The following is a 20,971-nucleotide window of genomic DNA, read 5'->3' as shown; positions in this document are numbered from 1 at the left end:
CTCTTCTCAGGGCTCTCACTAGTAAGGTTGGCAATTCTTTCTTGAATAGAATGAGCTAATTTGTTTTTGCAAGTGAGATGAGTCTATTTCAGTGAGAAATCTTAATTTTCTGTTTCTCAGGTGCAACAACTAAGTTGCTCTGTCAAATTTAAATGTATATGCTCTGAAGTATAGACTCTATATGTGCTATTCCATTTTCCTGTAGCTTATTTCCCAGTAGATGTCATTGTAATACGTATTCTTAATGGTGTTTCAGTTTGAATAGTAATAAGCACTTGCCTTATTATTATTGGTGTAGTGTTACCTTGATGAAGTTGTTTTATGCTCAGTGAAATGCAGGATGAGGAACAAATATTACTTGGTCTGGGGTTTTAGTAGCCTGTCTGTGTTGGATATAACACACAGCCAAAGCTAGCTTTGTGCCAACTCATAAATTTACTATTTTTTTTCTTAAAGGCTCTTCCAAGTAAGTGTAAATGTTTTTATTAGGGTATTCTGTAACTGCGTTGTGAATTTCCTGCTGACAAGAGCAGTGCCATTGCTTTGCTCAGGTGTGGGGGGAGCGTGAAGTGAGGGAGGAGGAGGGAATGATCGAGGCAGTGAGCTGTTAGATGGACAGTTTAGGGTGAGAAGTTCATCAAGATCCCAGCTATCAAGCGTGGTTATTTTGAACTTTTGTGCAGCAGTAGTGCTGCTTTCTGGGCCTGAAGGTCTGTAGTGCAAAGGTGAGGTGTTGTTTGTGTGGCCCCCCGTGACAGCTGTGTGCAGTGGGGCTGGCACCTGTTCAGCACGAGAGAGTTGGTGCACATAACCTGTGGGGCTTTCAAAAGCACAATCAGTGCTTGATTTTCTGCAGAGTCTGTCTCAAATAACAAAGTGTCTTCTTGACACTGCTGCTTTTGCCAGACAGGAATATACCAGCTTAGCTGAAATATTATTTCTCATCTCTGTTCAAATTCAAACTTTTAGTGTGTCTAACAAACAAAACGTGCAAAGCCATTTATTACTGAGTAGTGTATGAATTCAAAGCACACTGATTTGCCTTGATTCACTTTAATAATAATCATTAAATAGTATGTGTTCACTCAATATACAGTGCAGATTCTCAATTATCTTGAAGTGTGTCCTTTTATACTGTAAGTTTGAGCAATGCTGGCCATTGCAGCATTTGTAATTCACTCTAATTTTTAACTAGATGGCGACTTTGTAAATTGGCTTGAGAAGTGCAGCTTTTTCATAGCTGTCTATGTAAGGCAGAGTGTTTGCTGCAGGTTGTAGAAGTTTATTGTCTACCTGCTTTTAATTGGGTAAAAACCAGAGGTCTGCTGCAGCTTGTGGGAAATGTAAAAATGTTAAATATCCCAAATTAAATGGCTATTTTGAATCAGCTAACATACATTTATCTGTATGGAGGGTCTGTGAAGGGACAACCCAAAAATAGTTAGCCAAAAGGAGATGAGAAATAGTAAAAACAAAAGTTAACCTCTTATCCCCCACACTGCTAACAACAAAAGAAGAGGCTGAGGTGGATGACAGGCTTTAGAGACACTGAAAAATGCCAATATGAGCACATGCTCAAAAAAGGAGTGGTTGAGTTTTGACAGAAGAGTAATGAATTACAGGATTATTCAAATAATATTAAGAAAAGTATGAACTATGTATGCTGGTTTCCCATTTTTCTGGGGTAAAGTACAGGGATACTAAATTAAGTTTGAGAGGTAATGCTACTTAATCTATGGAATTATTGTTAGGAGTTAAGGCTTAGGATTTAATGATATTCTAGAAAGGCTAGACATTTTAAATAAATAATGAGAATATAAGCAGTTCTATCTTCTCCTTTCATATTCTTTTGCCTTGCATTTATTCCATGATGGAGTTTTATGTCTCTTATATGAAGTATTTTGCACTGTCCACTGTAATTCATTTCACTGGATTATTGGGGATATTGCTTCTATTTAATACTGTAGTTTCTGTATCCTGAATATGATATATCCTGGATCCTTTGAAATGCTTTTTGCACAATTGGTGTTGGATTTGCCTTTTAAGGAGAGGGAATTAATGTGTTGAGTTACTCATATCAATTTAATAAGATCTAGATAAATTTCATTTGTGGGAAAGAGAGCTAAAGGTTTTTATGTGATGGAGTATATATGTGTGTGCTGAAGTGGTGGTAGTAAAATTAATGGGCTTTTTCCACCATGACTAATAACTAGTGAACTGGGAGTGAAAGGAGTTGTAGAGAAGAATGAAACTGTGACAGTACATTTATTTGTTATTTATGAGAAATCAGTCTGCAGTGTTTATTGATGTACTTAGTTTTCTCACTTTATTCCTCTGTTAGAGATCTCAGGAATTAGTCTCAAAGATTTAGGCCTATTGATGTTTGTGTTGTCCTTAGAGGTGTGATGCCCATGAAGTGACTCTGTCTCAGAAGGGGCAGAATGATTGAGCATGCAGAATCTCTGGATCAAAGAGTAGTGTGTTATCAGCCTAAATTAGTGAGGGTGTTGGTTTTGAAGCATTTCTCTCACATTCTGAGTGCACTGTCACAAGAGCAGTCCATTCCTGAAAGAAAGAGGTAATTCTTTGACTATATGTGCATCTGTATAAATGAATCAGTTTAGATAATAGAAGGTAGAAAGTTATCAGTAGATTCTGAATTGCTATTACATTTGTCTGGTGGTGATAATAATTAATTTAAATCATCTCCAAACTGAGGACACTTCTGTAACCACTTGATGGAATGAGTTAATAGAACTGTTGTAAATCATTCCCATTTTATTATCTGCTTAAAATGTACATCTTGTATTTTCTAAATATACATATATATGCAATCTTTACATTTGTTGGAGTCAGTAATTCAGTATATGCTACAAATACATGCAGTTTTGATGACTGGAGCAAGAGGGAGGGGTAAGCCTCTAATTTTTGTTATTCTCATTTATATACTCATCTGTCCACCAAATGCAGGTCCTTGGAAACAGAGCTTATTAGTGTGATGAACTTCTTATAGATGTTTGTACCATTTTAAGACCCTTCATTAAAGTATGGCTTATAAGTTGTACTCCTTATGCAAGACAGGCTCTTATGAATTGTCTCATTCACTCACCAGTTGGATAATTAATGGAGTTATAACTTATTTAACCACTTATGTACATATGAAAGAATTTTTTCATTAAAGCACAAGTGGGGAATACATTGCCAATAATCCACTTGTGTCTGTAAAGGCTGTGCTTAAAAGTTCTCCAAAGAGAAGGGGATTTTCCCTTGTTTTCTTATGATGAGCAGAAGTTAATATTTTCCATGTGTTTAACTTTCCCTGAAATTTTCTTATTTTTTTTTTAGTTGTAGATTTTGTTAAGGACACAGAGAAGAATGAGATTTATTTGCCACTGGTAAAATCTCAGAGTATTGAATTCTATTACATTTAGCTTCTTTTTTAGCTTGTTTTTTTGTGTGTGCTAAACAGGTAAGTGCCTCTGCACAGACCAGATCCCAACTTGAACAGGCAGCTGCTTATACCTAATTCTGTTGGTTTTAAGTAGCACAGCTCTTAAGTGATGTCATATCTAGATCTTGTACTTCACAAATCAGGGTAAGTACAGCTTTTGTGTGCAAACAGTGGAAGGAGTTTATTTTGGTCTGGATTCCATATGCCCTTAAGGCTCTGAACACAGTCCTTCAAGAATTGTTTGCATGGTTTTCTGTGACTAATTGTAGGGGGAATATGAGTACTTTTTCCTGAGTTGTAGGGACAAACTGTTCAATAAAATGACTGGAAGATGATGCATGATACAAAAAAATCCAACTGCTTGTGTCTAGGAAGGTGGAGGATTAGAGGTTATACAGTTGGTAGATTCTTCTTGAAGGAGGAGAGAATTGCTTGTCTGAAAAGCAGCTTGAAAATTCATACTTTCTCTGTGCATCTTTGTCTTAAAACCTAGGATTCATGTTGTGAAACTCTTCAGGATGGTTTTATTTATTGCCATAGCTGGATGGATGTATAGAGAGTTGATGTTATTTAGGCATGTCTTGTCAAATGAATAGGTCATTCATGCAACACTTTTAATTCATGAAGGTGTAGAGAAAACCCTTCCTTCAGATGGTAGTAGCACTTGCTGAATATATAGTTATAACAATCTGTTGAGACAACTTGAAAATGGGTTCACATTAAAAAGAAAAATGCAAAGCAAGAGAATCTTTTATGACATAGAAAAAGCATTCAGCAGTTGAAATGTTCTTATTTTTGTCATTTCACTTCTTTGATGTTTCTATTTCTGTGACAACAAATTGCTGAGACTTGTCAGAAGAATAACATGAAAATTTGGTGAATAAGTGAAAATTGAGACTCAGCCTGTGTCATAATTATGGTGAAAGTAAACACAGTCATGGGGACTCTTCATATCCTCTATTGGAGCATAAAACTCCTGTGAGAGGAATCTCATGTTCTTTCACCAGTCTGCAATGTCACTTACACTTCCATGCTGTAAGTTTTCATTTCTGCAGTTTGGTGCTGCCCAGGTAATGCTGTGTCCCCTGTGTGCTGTGACAGCCGCTCCATTGCAGTGCAGTGCAGTGGGTGTGTGCTGGCCCTGCAGCGCTGCACGCAGCACGTGCAGCCCTCGGGATGAGAGTTCTCTGCATGTGGAAAAGCTGCCTGCTCCTGCCCTAGTTAGAGATGATGGAATTTGGCCTATGTGGGAAACAGCATGATAATTCTTAACTGTGGGATTAAAATGACTCCTTCCTGAAATATTTGTCACTGAATTTAGATTGTATAGCAGAAAGGGTTTCCCCTATTTGAAACAACCGTAGTCCGTATATGACTTTTCTTTGAAAATTGTTTGAAAAAATTGACTGTGCATTTGAAAAAATTCATTATTAGTTATTTTGTTAGCTGAGGAGAATAGTGTATTAATTTACTTAATGAAAATCCTAGTCTTAAGTTTTACTGGGCTACTCTGGATGTGTCTGTTGTAGGGTAAAAATTTCAGTACATTTGTCTTTTGCTGAGATGTCTGACTGATGGTGTCTTCTCTGTCCAACATGAATGCTTACCAATCTATACATATTGAAAATAGTCAAAATTCTATAAATATAGGGGAAAAAGGTGTTTAATTGCTCTTAAAGAAATGCATTCTGTCTGATATAGGATTGTCTAAGGAATGTTTATAAAGGTCTTGGGCAGAACAGCACCAGTAAGTGCTGAAGTCAGTATATGAACAAACCTTAAAGGGCCTGGTGAAAATCTGGCTCACATTAGATAAAAAGAGACAAGAAAAATTATTATTTCACCTGTTTTGGTAAAATAAGATAGTACCTGCAGATGTTTTTTGTTGGTTTTTTTTTTTTTGTTACAGAAGTGCTTTAGTGGAAGCTGAGGTATTGAGGTATGGAACATCATTAATATGTGTGCAGAGGTGGGCAGCTGTGAATTTTGGAGCATTGCAGCAATGCTCTACTACTTTGAGAGTGTTTGTCTGATTCATTCCTCTGTCCTTTTCTGAAGCTCTTATGGTAACCACCTTTTTCAGGACAGACTTCGTAGAACTTCTTGTACCATTGTATGTAGTGCTTATTTTTCATTTTAGAATTGCTTCCAGGTTTACAGAGCTGTCTTCTGTTGGATCCCAAATAACTTGATTGATTTTTTGAAGGTGTTCTGATAGAACTACGTCCTTAGCTGCAGCCTCTACAACATCCTGCATGGAGATTTTCTCCTGGATGTTCACTGGGATATTGCTGAAGTTTTGTTTTTCAGAATGTCCTCATGTGTAATTTTGTGTGTTTTTCACATGAGTTATAGTTTGTTGTCTTCAGCTGACATCAATGTTAGAACAAAGGAACTCAAACATTTTAGAAATAGTACCAAATCTTGTTTGGTACTGCAGTCATTCTCATGGGGTTTGTTGTATTAATTTAAGTTTATTAAATGCTTTCGATTCAAAGAATGTTTTTGGTGCATCATCTACTTTCTTTGTGTGGAGGCATAAAAACAACCTTACAGAATTTACAGAGCTGCCAGTGGGTCCATGGGTTATTAGGTAATTACAGTGCTTTGTTTTAAGACAGCAGATTTAAACATTTACTGTATGAAATTCTGATAGAGTTCTGAAGGAATTTTCAAAAAAATATGGTCTCCTCAAGCTCATCCTGATTGGTGTTCTGAATGATGGGCCTTTATAGTTAAGCAAGAAGACCCTTATTCCTGGTAGTTTTTGTTTCAAGTCCTGTCTTTTCTTTACCAGACAGAAAACTCTCCATATTGTTAGAGAGAAATTCTGAAATGGCTCAGTGACCTGCAATGCTTTGTTTCAAGTCTGGGGAATCTTAGAATTATTGTATGTGGAGAAAACTTTGCCAAAGTTGGATTTGGTTATCAAGCATATTGCTTTTGATAACTCGGTGTGATACCTGTTAATTCTTAAAAAAGTAACTTGGTAATTTGCAGAAAGAAGTAGTTTTTAAATTGGATGGAGGTTACTGTGTTACAGTTGCAGCATAGTTAACATGGAAAATCAAATGCACATCCTTTTATACATGTAAAATGGCTGTATATTGTTTTTAGAAACTAAGTTACCACTTGCATGAAACAGTCTCTCTTTGGGTAAGAAGTATTGCTCTTTATGGGAATGTAGGTCATGCTTAGAAAATGTGTGTGTAAAATAGAGATCTTGCTGGAAATAATTACAGAACATTTGATGCTGTGCTGTTAAGTTACATACTGCAGGTTGAATATAGCAACTTGGCTTGCTGTTCTTGAGCTACATAGCAATTGACAGAAGGTTTACTTATAATTTTGAAGTAAATGGACCAAAACTGCTTGTTAAGCTAGGAAAAAGAATAATTGCTACTTACAGTGCTTGCAGAAAAGGGTTTTCTTCTGCTTATTTTCTGAGATTCCTAAATTGTAACAGCATAGCAAAGTTTGAGTATAGTCGAAATTAAAAACCTCCCATAACCTTAAGATTTTTTAATTTGTTGACAACTCTCTTACAAGCATGAAGAAGAGCTCTGGAAAATCTTCATTTCTAGCAGTTTACCCTTGGGAATCAGATTGGGACTCCTCAGTTGAGGAGGTGACTTTTATATTTCTAAAAAGTTCTCTAGTAAGTGCAGAATGGAGACTGGGTTTGGCTAACTGTCTCTGCATAAGAAGCCAGAATCCCATTCTCACTCTGCCAATATTGTATTTTGTCCAGTGCTATGGTAACAGGAGCAAAAGGTTGTAAAAACATTCTTTGCCAGAAAAATGAGCAGAAGCTTCTCTCAGGACATGTAGGGAACAAATCTACTTAATAAGAAGGCACTGGTTTTGATTTTCAGATTTCAGAGTGAACTTTCACTAACTTTCTTTCACTGCATCATGGTGGTTTGTTCAGTTAATCTCTATCATGGGTCAGTTATGACTGGGTATCATTGAGTGTTGCCACCACCTTCAGCAGGTGGGTTGTACGACGGGTCAGCTTTCAGAAGGATGAACATGGATATCAAGAACAAACCAGCCTGTTGTTGCTTGCTTCTGCTCTCTTTCTGGCAGCGTTTATGGTGGCAGCAAGGAAGAAGTGTGAGCTGTGTGGGCTGCTGTGATTTGTCAGTCAGACAAGAATATGGCGCTGTCTGGTCGTGTAACGGGCCGCAAATGTGCATCTGAGGTGATGGCACTCAGGCACTCAGGGTGTGGCATTGCAGGGGTCAGAGACTTGGGCCTTTAAGTGGTTCTGCAGCAGGCAAGGACAGCTGTCCTGTTTGTTTTAATGCAGGAAAGAAAGAGGGACAGACTGGGCAACCTTTCATAGAAAGGTTTCATGGAAACCTTTCATTCTTTCATTCTGTGCTCTAGAGTGATCAACTGCTGCTGCATCTCACCCAGGTTCTGCTAATTTAGCATAAATCTCTAGGTTTTGGGGGATGCTGCCAGTGGCTCTTTTGCCTCCTAGAGGAATATTGTATATTGCAGCTGTTGTGTGAAAGTTTCTTATTTTGATCTGTACGCTTCATATAAAATAAAATATTTTTTTTTCTGTTCTGTCAGATTGTGGGCATGGATCTGAAGACAGTTCCTTTCTTTCATTGTGTCTGAATTGGTAGCAGCTTTTAAAAGTGCCAAGCAAGAATAATTTCAAATTTAAGGTTAACTGATCATTGTGAAGGGATCTGTGTAATCTAAGTGTCTTTATTTCCTAGAAAATGAAGAGTGACTATGCAAATTCCTGCCCCCCTTTAGTTTAAACCCTCTATCTGCTGTCTTTGGAAGGCATACTCATGTTGCCTGATAGCTATGCATCTTTACTTCTCTTAAAGCTTTTTTTAGCCATAGTTACCAAAGGTAGTCAAAATATTCCTTCCAGTGTGGTAAAATTTTGGGGCTTGCTTGTGTGAGGAGGTAGAGAAAAGTGAATAGCCATTGAGAGACTTGTATTAGTTGGGGTAGCGATGTGGGAAGAATTCTGAGGATAGCAGGGCTGCCTTTGCCGTGGAGAGGAGGAAAGGCTTTCCAGCAGCTTGCATTCCTTGAGCTATCCTCAGTGTTTTTGAGTGCTTGAGGAAGTGGGAGGGTGCCGGAGCTCCGTGTTGCTGTGGTAACTGATGTGGGTGTTATCTGCACACCTGCCAGCCTCCCTCGGGAGCTGCTGGCCCAATAGGGTGTGCATCTTCCCGGCTATGCTGCAATTACACCCTGCCAGTTACAGGTGTCCTGCATCTCCCTGGCTGCTTGGGGGGGAACGTTAGGGTGTAAGCTAAGGGTGTAAGCTAGGGTGATGGTGGAGGATATGGCTGTGTGTCCTACTTAGCTTTCTTTGCTAGGAGCTTGTGATGTCTGGCAGTGCATGAAACAGTCTCTCTTGGAGACCGGACACTTGGAAGCAGAATCTGCTGCTGCTGCCACAGATCACTCTGTTTGTGATTCTAAATCAAAGCCATTAGTTGACCTCAGTCACTGCTATGTAATGAATTGAATTGAGAATTTATAGTGGAAGAAAGAAACTGGCAAGATTGGGAAATAACTCAGTTGTTACATAAACCCCTGTGACTAGATAATATTTTGTAAAGCTGAAGTAGATACCCTTTCTTAGAAATGATATATTTTGTCAGATTTCGAGACACAGAGATAAAAGTCTGTTAATCTAATATTGATACTGGAGGAAACAATTTGTGCAAAAGCATTTTTTGTACAGCAGAATGTAATTACTATATGACTGTAGTTTTTACTTGTGAAAGCCACTTTGCATATGAAGTAATTTTTGCAAATGCTACCACTTGCTTTATTTTTATTAAGTAACTGTAAAATTAAATTTGACTTTATCAATGATTTTGACTCATAAATTCAGTGAAACCTCTGCATACTAAAGCGTCCTTGGTGAATGAAGAATTGTAGAACAGTAGGTATATGAGATAATAGAGTTAAGCCTATGGATCCTTGCTGTTTCTGAGGTTCTTAATTCAGTGCATTTGTATTGGCCTAGCCTCTTATAGCCACAAATGTGTTGATACTGTGTTGCTATTAAAGCCAAAATTGGCCTTGGCTCTGGAACTCCAACAATAATTATGTTATTGCAGGAACTGGAAAACGACCCACTTCTCTCAGCTGTGTTATTGCAGAAGAGCTACCAGAGAGGGCTGAAACCTCCTCTGGTTTCACCGAATGAGCAGGGGAGTGGGTTCCCCCACTGCTGCTTCCTCTGGAGCAAGAGCAAAGTCTAATACTGTCATGAGTAGCTAGTAACACAACTATGTATTAACTGTATTTTAGATGTAAATGCCTTGGGATGTTAGCATGCTGTTCTTGTGATACAATTTGTGATGCAAATACAAATTGCATTTATACAATACATTTATAAATGTACATTTTAAACTGTGGTACTGCTGCCTTGAAAAAGTTTTTTATAACCTTGTCTAGTAGGTTTGTGTGAATACATCATGCCCTATTATTTTTGCATAAACATGACTTTGGCTCTGTTCTCAAGGAACAGGAACTTGTGAGGTCTGATGAGAGCAGGACATTTGTGTGTGAAAACCGGTCTGCCGTGCTTGTGAATGTATGGAAATAAATACAAAGTTTGATTCTGGTGATGGTTAAGGGAAACCGATGACAGATTTGTTGCAGTGATGCAGGCGGTATGGAAACAGTGGTGCAGGTGATTAGATGTCAGGGAAGCTGTGCTTGTCCACAGCTCCCATTTGCTGTGTTTTTCTCTTGGGTAGAGTAGACTGATATTGCTGTCATAGATCTCAAACCAGTGAGCTAGTTTTACCCTCACTGGCGGCCTTGATTGCAGTATGTATTTTAAAAGGCAGCTTTTCATTTTAGGAGGTTAGGTTCTGTGTGTGTTTCTTTGAAAGGTAGCTTTCCTAGCTGTTAATCAAACCTACATTTTGAGGCTCAGCACAGAACTGAAAACATCAAATAAATTTACGGGAGTGAAAACAAAAGACTGCAATTTAATGCAAATGACCTTGTAGAGACTGCAGCAGGTTATTGATACTGAGTTTAAGATAGCTTAAAAGTTAGGCAGTTGCACTTGTAATCAAGAAGTTCCAGTGACATTTAGTGAGTCATTACAGTTTTTTAATAGTTTGGAAAGCAGAATAACTTGATGTCAAAGGCTTTTCTGGAGTATGAATGGTAAGAGTATATTCTTTAGGTAGCATACTTGTTATTAGTATGCAGATAAATAAAGATAAATTGTAATTATAAATAATTTGTTAAAAATGGGAATAACTTTATTTATATGATATTAATATTAGTGTAATAAGATGAATGCAGGTAACCTTGTGTTTGGAAAATGCTTTTTTAAATACCACATTTATTACTTGCTCTATGAATGTTGTTTGAATTATAAAATCTAGTGATGGTTTTGATGCATTCTTAATTCTGAACCCCATATATTCTGTAATGATTGTGTTTGGCCTAAATGCCAGTGTTCCTTACACAGCTTTGTTGATTGCTGTGTGATCTTTGATCAAAAGATGATGTGTTTTACTAGATGTAGGACATACAGAATTCACAGTGCTGTGAGAATAGTCCTAATCCCATTTTCATCTGTAAAGAGAAGAGTTTACTCTTCAGTTCACACTTACAGGTTCACACTTACAGGTGTTTAAATTGTAAATGCACTTTGTGTGAGCAGTAAGTTAATTGCTTTCATGTAGATGTTGAGCAGAGCCTTTGGATACATTTGTGGAGAATGGTACTTACCTTTCAGCTTGACAGATACTGATAAAATGGGATGGTTTGGGTGCCTGACTATCCTCTGTCTTTGCCTGGATGGTCCATCCACAACTGAAGTTCCATTTACTGCTGATTCTTAGACTGTGTCTTGTCACTTCTGAGAGCAGTTCATTAATAAAAAAAAGTTGTGTCACTAGGAGGCTTGACATGATCTGCTCCTTTCTTCACAGATGTGACAAAGAGTTTTCAAGCAGATTACTTTCATTATAGTTAATGTTCAGGTAAGGTCATGCTAAAATTATTGTGAAATAAAAATATTCCATCTCCAAACTCTAGACCTACCATTGCTACTAATTTGTAGGCCAAATTACCTGTCTCAATGATCTTTTTGCTTCCTGTGCTCATGGTCTCAGTGTGCTTTGCTGCTCATGTTTTCTTTTGAATGCAGAAGAATAGAAAGCTGTCAGAATTTATGAGTGGGTTTGTGGCAGGGTATGTGGGGAGAAGTGTTTCCCATTTGTGTCCAAAATGTTGTTTGCTTATGTTGCCTAACATTTGATTAATTCATAGTATTTAGGGTGCAGAGTATGTGTAAATGGGCAATGACTATGAGCCCTTCTTAATTTTAAAAGGAAAGTGTATACATTTGAGTAGGGTAATCAAGCGATGAAGCCAGCCTTTTGTCTAAAATAACAACAGAAATAATTATATATATATATTCATTATATAATCATGAATAAGCAATTACATAGAGACAGATCTTTGCACATGGAGATGAATAGTAGAGAGATGATGCTATAAAAATTGACAGGAACAAAAAAATTCTACTTCCAGCTCCAGGTACTGTGCAATTTTGGTTATGTTAAAGAACAGGTACACTGAGTTTTCCTGTGTGCTAATAGAACACATGGATTGTTCTGCATCCAAAAGGGAAATCTGAGGTTTTTCTGGTGGCACAGAAGTAAGTGCCTTAGAGATCTATGGCTCTTAGGGGAGAGCTCATTTCCTTCTGTTCTTACATGTCAGTGATTGCTTCTGCTTCTTTGTGCCTGTTTCCTCCTGTGTGTTAGAGACCAGCTCCATAGGAATTGGTGGGTACATGTTTTCTGTCCTGGGAATGAGCAGTTCCGGCAGTGAAAGAGGAGTCAGGGATATTCTTTAGCAAGTATTTAATGAGCCAGTTTGTTAAAACAGAAAACTACTGTATTTTTCACTGACAGTTATGTAAGTTTTTGGCATGATTTTGACTTAATTATTGGATTAATGATGCTCAGTTTTCTTCTCAATCATTTTTTGTAGTTCACGGAAGGACCTCAGAAAGCACTTGGATGGGCTGAGCAAATGCCATCTGTGCAGTTGAATAAAAGTGTGTAAAATACTTAATTATGTATGAGGCTTTCAGTAACTTCAAGGAATTCAGCAACAATTAAAAGGATGATATAAGAGTTCAATCTATTTTTCACAGGAAAACTGAAGTGTGCTTTGTCAGTATCACAGTTGGGCACATTTTGTACTGAATAATGGAAGCTTGTTGAACTCTAGCATGCAGCTTTTGTTCTTGAGGCTTCTTGAAGCTGATGCAACCTCAGCAGAAACCTGAGGGGTTTTGCTGGCTGGTCGTAAGACAAATGCCAGCTTGGGTTTGTCTTAACAGTAATCAAAAGAAACAACTGTTACATCGATTAAATGAAACAAATCTTCTGTCTTCTTTTTAAAATTTTACCATTACTTTTTCATCACAAATATGAGTGTGTTTCACTAAATGCTACTGTTTTGAACAATAGCAAGAGATGCTCTATATACTGGGGAACTGATTAGTGTATTCTGGATATACTTTTTTGTGTAGTTAGTCTCTTCAACCTCACTTCCTCTCACTTCAACCTCACTCTTCAACCACACTCTTCAACCTCAGCTTCTACGTTTATGCCTAAATATTACTGCATAAGTCCCATGCACAAATCCCTTGAAGAATTGATTTGAGTATGAATTGAGATTTTTTTTTCCATTCAGAACTCTGTTTGCTAAAAGATGTGAATGACAGTAGCCTCAGAAGTGAAAAACTCTATTTTTTCACCCCCTTTCAATTCAACATTAATAATTAATCTTGGAAGAAATTTTTGTTGTAGTCATATTGATATTAAAGCCAACAACTTGTGTCAGTGTTCTTTAATAAGAATCACTTATGAGTTGAGAATTTCCTTCTCAACTCATAGGTCCAGAGTTTTTGGCTCATCCAGTAGGATTTGTATAAGTCTTGTTAGCCCAGCTGCAGAACTGTGAATTTCCAAGTTGATGATTACTGGATAAAGAACAATTTTTTTTTAATTGTAGCAGGAAAGAAACCTAACTACAATAGCCAACTAAAATGCCAGTAGCTTTTAATGTTTCCTTTCATGCACCACATTCAGACCTGTCTTTATGAGCTCTTTCCAGTTCATAGGAAATGTATTTTTCTTAATGTGTTGCTATCTTTGAAATCTTTCCTTCTCATTTGGTAGCATTTTGAGCATTTGGTAGCATTTTTTCTTTTATCTAGTTTCACCTAGTTGGATTGATGTTTTGTAAATCTTACTGTAGAGTTCACATTGCCTCCCATAATTTTTTTTCTTTGTAGAATTTTTCCATTAGTAGCTGTTTTACTGTTCAAAATTATTCAGGTTCTTAACAGGGACACAACAGACCTTATCACTAGGATTTAGCTGATCACTCTTTGGGTGGGAGAATGCCTTAAATTCTTTGTTTCTTTCTAGGCCTGCATTTTATGCTCTATATACATGTAAGAAATTCCTTTTGCCAATCCTACAGCCAAATAGTTTTCTCATTTTGGATACCTTACTGCATGTTTTATTTTTTCATCTGCCCCATTCGGTATTTGTTTCTTCTTTGTCATCTGTTTTCTATTGTATAAAATTTGGTGTTTTCTTAGGCAGGAGAATAAACATGGAGACATTTAATTCCTAAAGTAAGAGGATATTTTACAGAGTCAGCAGTCCAGGCTATTTCTTATTCAGATCTGGTAGTGTAATTGTGCAGATAGTGTATATGGAACTTCCCGACTGGGAAGAAGTAGTGATGCCTGGGCTCTGCATCCTGACATGAAAGGTAGTCATATTTACATTTACTGCAGGTTGATTTCCACGTAATTTCTAATGCTAGCAATTTGGTTTATACAATCTAATAAAAAATGAGCAGTATTTTTGAGCAGAACATTTATGATCGTTCCTGAGCTGTTAGATTTAGTGTCCATTGTTAGACTGGCATGTGGAAGTGGAAACTGTTAATAATTCTCCAGTGTCTGAAAGCAAGCTCACGCTATTGCCTTGTGTATGTAAGACATGGCTTTTCTGACTGCCTGTGAAGTCTGTGCATTTGTAGCTGACTTGAGTGACTTTGATCTCCTGCTATCTAAAAGCCCCAGTTTGTACAGTCACTGTAGTGTGTGCTGTAGCTCTCAGGCTGGATTCATCCTGTGAAGCATTTCCATGTAGCTGATGCTTGTTTTGTTTTCTGGTGGAGACAAAATAACTGTTTCAGTACTGGGTGCCTCCCACAAATGGAAAATGCTCCAGGGAGAGCTGGGCAGAGCCATGGCTGCTGCTGTGTCCAGGTGCAAGGGGAAACACTTCCTGCTGCAGCGGGGGGGAGCAGCTCCCTGTAGGAGCTGACCCTGTCCCCAGTCTATGTGTGGCTGGCAGGAGCATCAGATGAGCTCCGTGGTGAGTCAAAATGCTGCTCTTACTGCTGAGAGCAGGAGAAAAGGATGCTGCCTTGTGACTCACATGAACACCTGACGTGTGCATTGTGTGGAGAAAAATGATAATCAGTATAAATGCTGAGCTCCTGCCTGGAAATTCCATAACATGGGCACAGAACACATGATCTAAACATTTCTGTTTAATGCTGTGAAGATGATCCAGCTGTGATACTCGAGTATTTTAACATTGTGTGAGAAGTCAAAGCTCCAAGTTTGAGGTAGAGACACAGTTCAGGTGAAGAAAAACTATAGGTAGTGGAGGGCTGGAAAGACTGCAGTGATGCTCCAGCACTTGTTCCTTTTCTAGCAAGCTCAGCAACTCTGGATACTTCTTCCCTCCTTATTCTTGATTGTATCTTTCCTTGTATTTCTCTGGCTATGCAGTGGTTTGGGTGAGGCAAAACTTATAATTTGGTTTATGGATCAGATGATTTTCACTGGGGATGTGCCTCCTGGTCTAATTCACTACAGTAGATGGAGTGTGCAGTCAGTGTTGGGGACATCTCCTGTGACAGGTACTGCTGATGGAAGTGGATCCCGAGTCTCCATAATACCATGACAATTGCTCAGACCATAATTCACTGAGTTGCTTTGCTTTTTCTTTGTGGCAGCTAAATAGTTTTATTAGGGGTAGTGTTTGCAATTTTGCATGTCAGGGAAGATAATGGAAGTGACTGGAGTTTAAAACAAGCATTCGTTTCTAAAGTTAATTATAACTAGGTCAGGTACTTAGTCTGCCATGTGGCCCTGCATAGACAATGGAATGGGTATGTTAGGTCTAGGAATGAGAGGATCCCTATGCTGGCAGTGTTCAGAAGACTCGTCAGTCAAACCGTAGCTTTGATTTCTTAAATTTATTTTCCATTAAAAAATACAGATCAAACTGATCTAATGGCTGGAAGGATTGCTTTCCTGAGAGTTGTGTGTGGATAGATGTTATGAGCCTGTATTTTTTCATAGGCATGCATAATTTTATGTGTGTGAATGCTAAAGATACTTAAAAACTGAAATGGAGAGATACTCAGAGGTCTGCTTCATGGCATTTAATTTAGGTCAGGGCACTAAAAACACTTGCTATCAGTGCTTGATCATGCTGAACACAATGTTTCTGAGAACTGAAGGGCTTTGAGGACTCTGGTTAATATGCTTAAGTATCCACAGGAAAAAGGTTTTTTGTTATAAAGAACATAGAACATGTTTCTCTTGTTTTTGATATTCTTCACAGAAACAGTATTCCATAGGTTACTGAAATTACTGCAGAGTCTTATCAGTTTGATATTTTTTTCTTTCACTAGAGAATTTTGGTAGGTATGGATGTTGATACAACTTTTTGTCTGCCTTACAGTCTCATGTGAAGCATACTGACTGGTATTTTTGTGTTAGGAAGATCAGGAGTATCAGAACTTAGGCTGCCAAGGATTATGTTTGAATTTTGTTTACTGATAACTTGAAACCATTAGCTTATTAGCAGCAATCCCTTTATTTACATAGTTACACACTCAGTGAGCACGGCAGCATTTGCAAGCAATGTAATTTAGTGTCCATGTGGAGTTTAAATAGGGATCTTGTTACATAGGAGCATATGATAAGATACCAAATCTGGAAATATACTTATCAAATTAAAAGATGGATTTCATGCTAAACACTACTTATCATCTCAAGTTACAATTCAACTGCCATTTATTGTTATATTTCCACAGGGGAACTTAAGATTTTTCTGTAAGTATTCTAGAGTTTTTACTATTGCTGTGGGTCATTGAAGTTTTCAGCTCTTGAAAGTTTTCAGGGTAAACATGATTGTTTTAAAATGCTGTCACTAATTGTTTTTCTTCTTTTGAAATGGATTGACAGTAGTAGGTTCAAGTAGTCATTTTAATTTGAACAGATTCTTCACAGGAAGAAAGTTCAAACTTTAGTTTTGCTGTGCCAAATGTGAGTGGAGTTTGCCTCAGAGATGTTCAGGTTCTGCAAAAAACAGTTGTGATTGGCTAAATACATGAATTAGACACATCAATCAAATGGGGTTTGGTGCTAATAACAGTTCCAAAGTAGTTTAGAGTACTGTTTTGTGAGATCTTTAATGTGTTTTGCATTTGAGAAGTTAGTTCCTTGTTGGTTGGAACTGGGGGTGACTTGGATTTAGCTAGTGGGTTACATCCCTGGAAGGACTAGATCTGAACATGGATTCATATTTGTGCTTCTTTAAGCAGAAAAACCATAGCAGAGGCTCATAATATTTAAAATTACAGGTACTATTCCTTTTGTTCTCAAACACGTAGCCTATTAATGAAAAAACACTGTGTTTGCTGGATTATGCTCAGCTCCTCTGGATATACAGTGTACTAATGGAAATCAGCATTTTCTGCTTCTATAAATAGATTGGCAGCAGCTGCAGAGCCAAACAGGCAGGCTTCTGGTCATTTTTATTATTGCCATTGAGAAGTGGTTTGAATGGCTGTGGAGCATGGCTGCTGCAGGGGAGTGTGCAGGCTGAGCTGGGGGTGTGAGCAGGGAGAGGGCAGGAAAGTGTATTTACAAGGCAGCAATGTGAGAATAGAGGTGAAGAGCTTGATGTATCTTCATTTGGGAGTCCTTAAGCTGAGTTCAAGCTCTTTTGTGTACAAGACATACTGTTCAGCTGGTTAAAAGTCATGAGTTCTTACAGGAGATCTGGGGATAGCGTTTTTCTAACTTCTTTATTGTTAAATATAAGGCAGCATTTATAATTGTGCTCTGTTGGACAATATTCTCATACTGTGCCTTTAGAAGCTGCTAAAATTTTCAGTTCCTTCTTCTGTTGGTCTTGTTTTGTCTTCTACATGGGAGAGAAACATGGTGAGAAGGCTCACTCCTGCAGCACTCCTCCTTCCTGCCCTGTCGAGGCAGCTTTTGGATGAACAGCAGCTGCTGCTCTGCTCCTTTCTGGCAGATGAGGAACTGGTACTAGTGCAGCCTGCTAACTGGCCAGCTAAGATACCAGCTAAGATACCATGTTGTTTATGGACACAGGAAGTTGGCAGGAAATAAAAAAATATTGAGTGTCTTTCATCTAAACATTTAATTGAAGTCTTGTGTGTGTTTACATGTGTGGGATTTTTTTCCCCATGAAAGCTAGCAATCTTCTTTTAAGAATCATACTACAAGGTCTTGGGAAACATAGTGAGCTGTAGGAATTGTTTTCTTGAAATACATGTACGCTTACTTTCTGTGCTTCTCAAAGTCCATATAATACAATGGATGCTAGATTCAGCTTGTGCTGAAAGATGTGAAATGACTTTATATTCCCTCTTAATAACAGCACATTTCTTGGATCTTGATACCCAGCCTATGTGGATAATATAAAAAGCCAAGGAAATAATGAAATGCAGTATAATAATGACAGGTGGGAGTAGAGAAACATTTATTGCTTTAGAAACAGCACCATCAGCCTGTGAGATGGCTAAAGGTCACCTGAAAGTGAAGTTCACTGTGTACTGAAGCCTTGAAAACTGGAAAGTTTCTTAGCATCTTAGTTGTATATTTTACCAGTGCTTTAATCTGTATTCTTTGTACTGGATCACATCTTAGTGATATTAACTATTTTTCAAGGAGAAACACAGAACCCCAGAAATTAGAATTCTTAGCTTATTGTTTTTAATGCTGTTTGAAATGTATGTATGTTTTTAAATTTCTAATGGATATCTTGTCTGTTGATAGCCTAAATACTTTTAGGTACTCTACTACTAGAAAAATGGATCATATTAATTTGTCATAGAAGAAAGTATTCACAATGTGAAAAAGTACAAAACATGTTCAAGAAGAAAACATGGACTTACTCTTTGTAAAAGGATTCCTCTCACATTGTATTCAGCTACCATCTTACAGGAATATAGTTCATTCTCTGTGAATGACTATTTGTAACAGCAATGATTAGGAGATTGAGGATTAAGTGATTAGGAGACATGAGGAATATGGTATTTGGCAGCTCCTTGTAGGCTGTTAGGAGTTATAAATGAAGTAGCAAGTTTAGAAAAATGAAACAGTTCTAAACTGTATAAAATCTAGGATAGGTGTCTCAAAGTGCTTTTCAAGTAAATTGCTAAAATATTGAATGAGAAATTGAACTTTTTCCAAGAAAAATCTGAGTATATTTCAAGAAGAAAAGGAGCTTAATTCTTCTTAGAAAGTGTAGAAATGCTTTAAATACCAAGGTATCTTCTGTGGAAAAATAGCAACTTTTATTTAGAATTAGTTTGATTTGTATAATTCGTTGTCTGTAAAGAGAGGCAAAAAGAGTTCATTCCAAGAATCTTTGTGTGAAAGACTTCATACTAAATAACCCTTTTCTTTGTGTTTTTCAGTCAGCAGATAAGCAGCGAGCCCTGGAAGAAACCAAAGCCTACACAACGCAGTCCTTAGCAAGCGTAGCCTATCTGATCAACACCTTGGCCAACAATGTTCTCCAAATGCTGGATATCCAGGCATCCCAGCTCCGGCGCATGGAATCTTCAATCAACCACATTTCACAAGTGAGACTTTCTTCTTTTGCCTTTGATATTTCATAGCAAGTAAAACTCTGAGCTGACATCTTGTGAGAGAGAAGAATTTAAAACAAAAGGATGCATTTCTTCTCATACTCATTTGGGATTGGGTCTCATCATGTGATTCTATACCAGTGTTAGTGTGAGCATTTTACATACCAGAGCAGGTTAAATGCATTCTCAGCCAGATTATTGTTTGGAGAGGGGATCATTCTGCATAAGCAAAGAGCACAGAAGAATTGCTAATGGTAAAGTGAGAATATTATGTTAAGAAATACTAAATGGATGGTGAAAAACAGTACTCATCATCCTTTTACTTTTTCGGTGGCTGTAATACTGGCATCTAATGACAACAGCATAGATGACAAAAATAGTTTGCTCCTGGCTTTTCTTAATCAAATGTACTTTGCAGTGACATGAACAAAAGCCAAAATTCATGTTTCAATTTGTGTATGGCTGCAGAACTCCTGCCATTGTTTGCAGTTTTTCTGAGCAGCAGTAAACTAAGCTCCTACAATCAGGAACCCAGCTTCAATCACCACATTGATAAGAGTTACTACCAGAATGGGCTGAGAATGAATGATATATAAAAATGGGGATTTACCAGCCACTTGATGGATTAAAAGAGAAATTAAAAGCAATGATACAGCTGGTTCTGGTTTTTGTGTGTTTACTGAATATTTTGTGTCTTAGTTGACCAATACATTTTGGCTACTGGAGTTTCTTGATCTCCATGCAAGAATATAAATTAAAATAAAGAATACTGTGTTATTTAGAAAAACATTTGAAAGTAGGGGCTTTGCAAGGTAGGAAATAAATGGATGGATTGGATCTATTTGAACCAGCAAAATAAGTGAATAATTTTATGCTGGCTAGTGGGCTGAATTGCCTCTGATTGGGTCAGAGGAATCCCAGGGCAAGTACAAAGAAAGAGGTGGGGGAGGATTTTCTTTTGATAGGGCTGTGCTATTAGATTGCTTCAATTGTCTCATGGACCTGCATCAAAAATAAACTGCAAGTTTGATTTCTTCTGCTAGATGCTCCATGTTAATCATTATGTGGACAAGTAAATTAATTTTTTCCCCCAGAAAATGTTATGAATTATCCTGTGTATGCCTGTGTGCTGTATCTGTATGCTCTGTGTGTGTATGTGCTTCCTCACAGGCTAGTGCCAGCTCACATGTGTTCAGCTGTTTGAGAGCCTGATGCAAAAGACAGTATATTTTGCATTTCGTGAATGTGGAAAATTCATTTTGTCAGACAGCTTCTGTGAAGTAGCTTTTGTGGAAAGAGTCATACCATTTTAAATTTTTTCCTCCTGAGAAGGTGACATTTATGCAGATTGAGAGCTAGGTCAGATTGTCTTTGACCTTTATACAATACAGCTAGTTATTTAAAATAGAGCACTAAATTAGCAGTACCCCAACACTTAATGAAGATGTATCTGCAAAATTTCATAGGTTGAGCTTGAACAACCCAAAAAAAATCTGTGATTTTTTTTTTTTAAATTCTGCTGTAAAACTG

General features: G+C 37.6%; 1 protein-coding gene across 10 annotated transcripts in view; it reads left to right on the top strand.

The window, feature by feature from the left end:
• ABI2 (abl interactor 2) overlaps nucleotides 1-20,971 on the top strand; it is a 65,342-nt gene that overhangs the window by 6,765 nt on the left and 37,606 nt on the right. For all 10 annotated transcript variants that reach the window (XM_066553701.1, XM_066553700.1, XM_066553696.1 and 7 more), the window contains exon 2: nucleotides 19,268-19,435. In XM_066553701.1, coding sequence (XP_066409798.1) covers nucleotides 19,268-19,435 — 168 coding nt within the window. The remainder of the gene's footprint in view (nucleotides 1-19,267; nucleotides 19,436-20,971) is intronic.

Source organism: Molothrus aeneus, chromosome 7, assembly GCF_037042795.1.
Source record: "Molothrus aeneus isolate 106 chromosome 7, BPBGC_Maene_1.0, whole genome shotgun sequence".
Lineage (NCBI taxonomy): Eukaryota > Metazoa > Chordata > Aves > Passeriformes > Icteridae > Molothrus > Molothrus aeneus.
The sequence above is the reverse complement of the archived record's forward strand: the minus strand, read 5'-3'. Positions and strand labels throughout refer to the sequence as shown.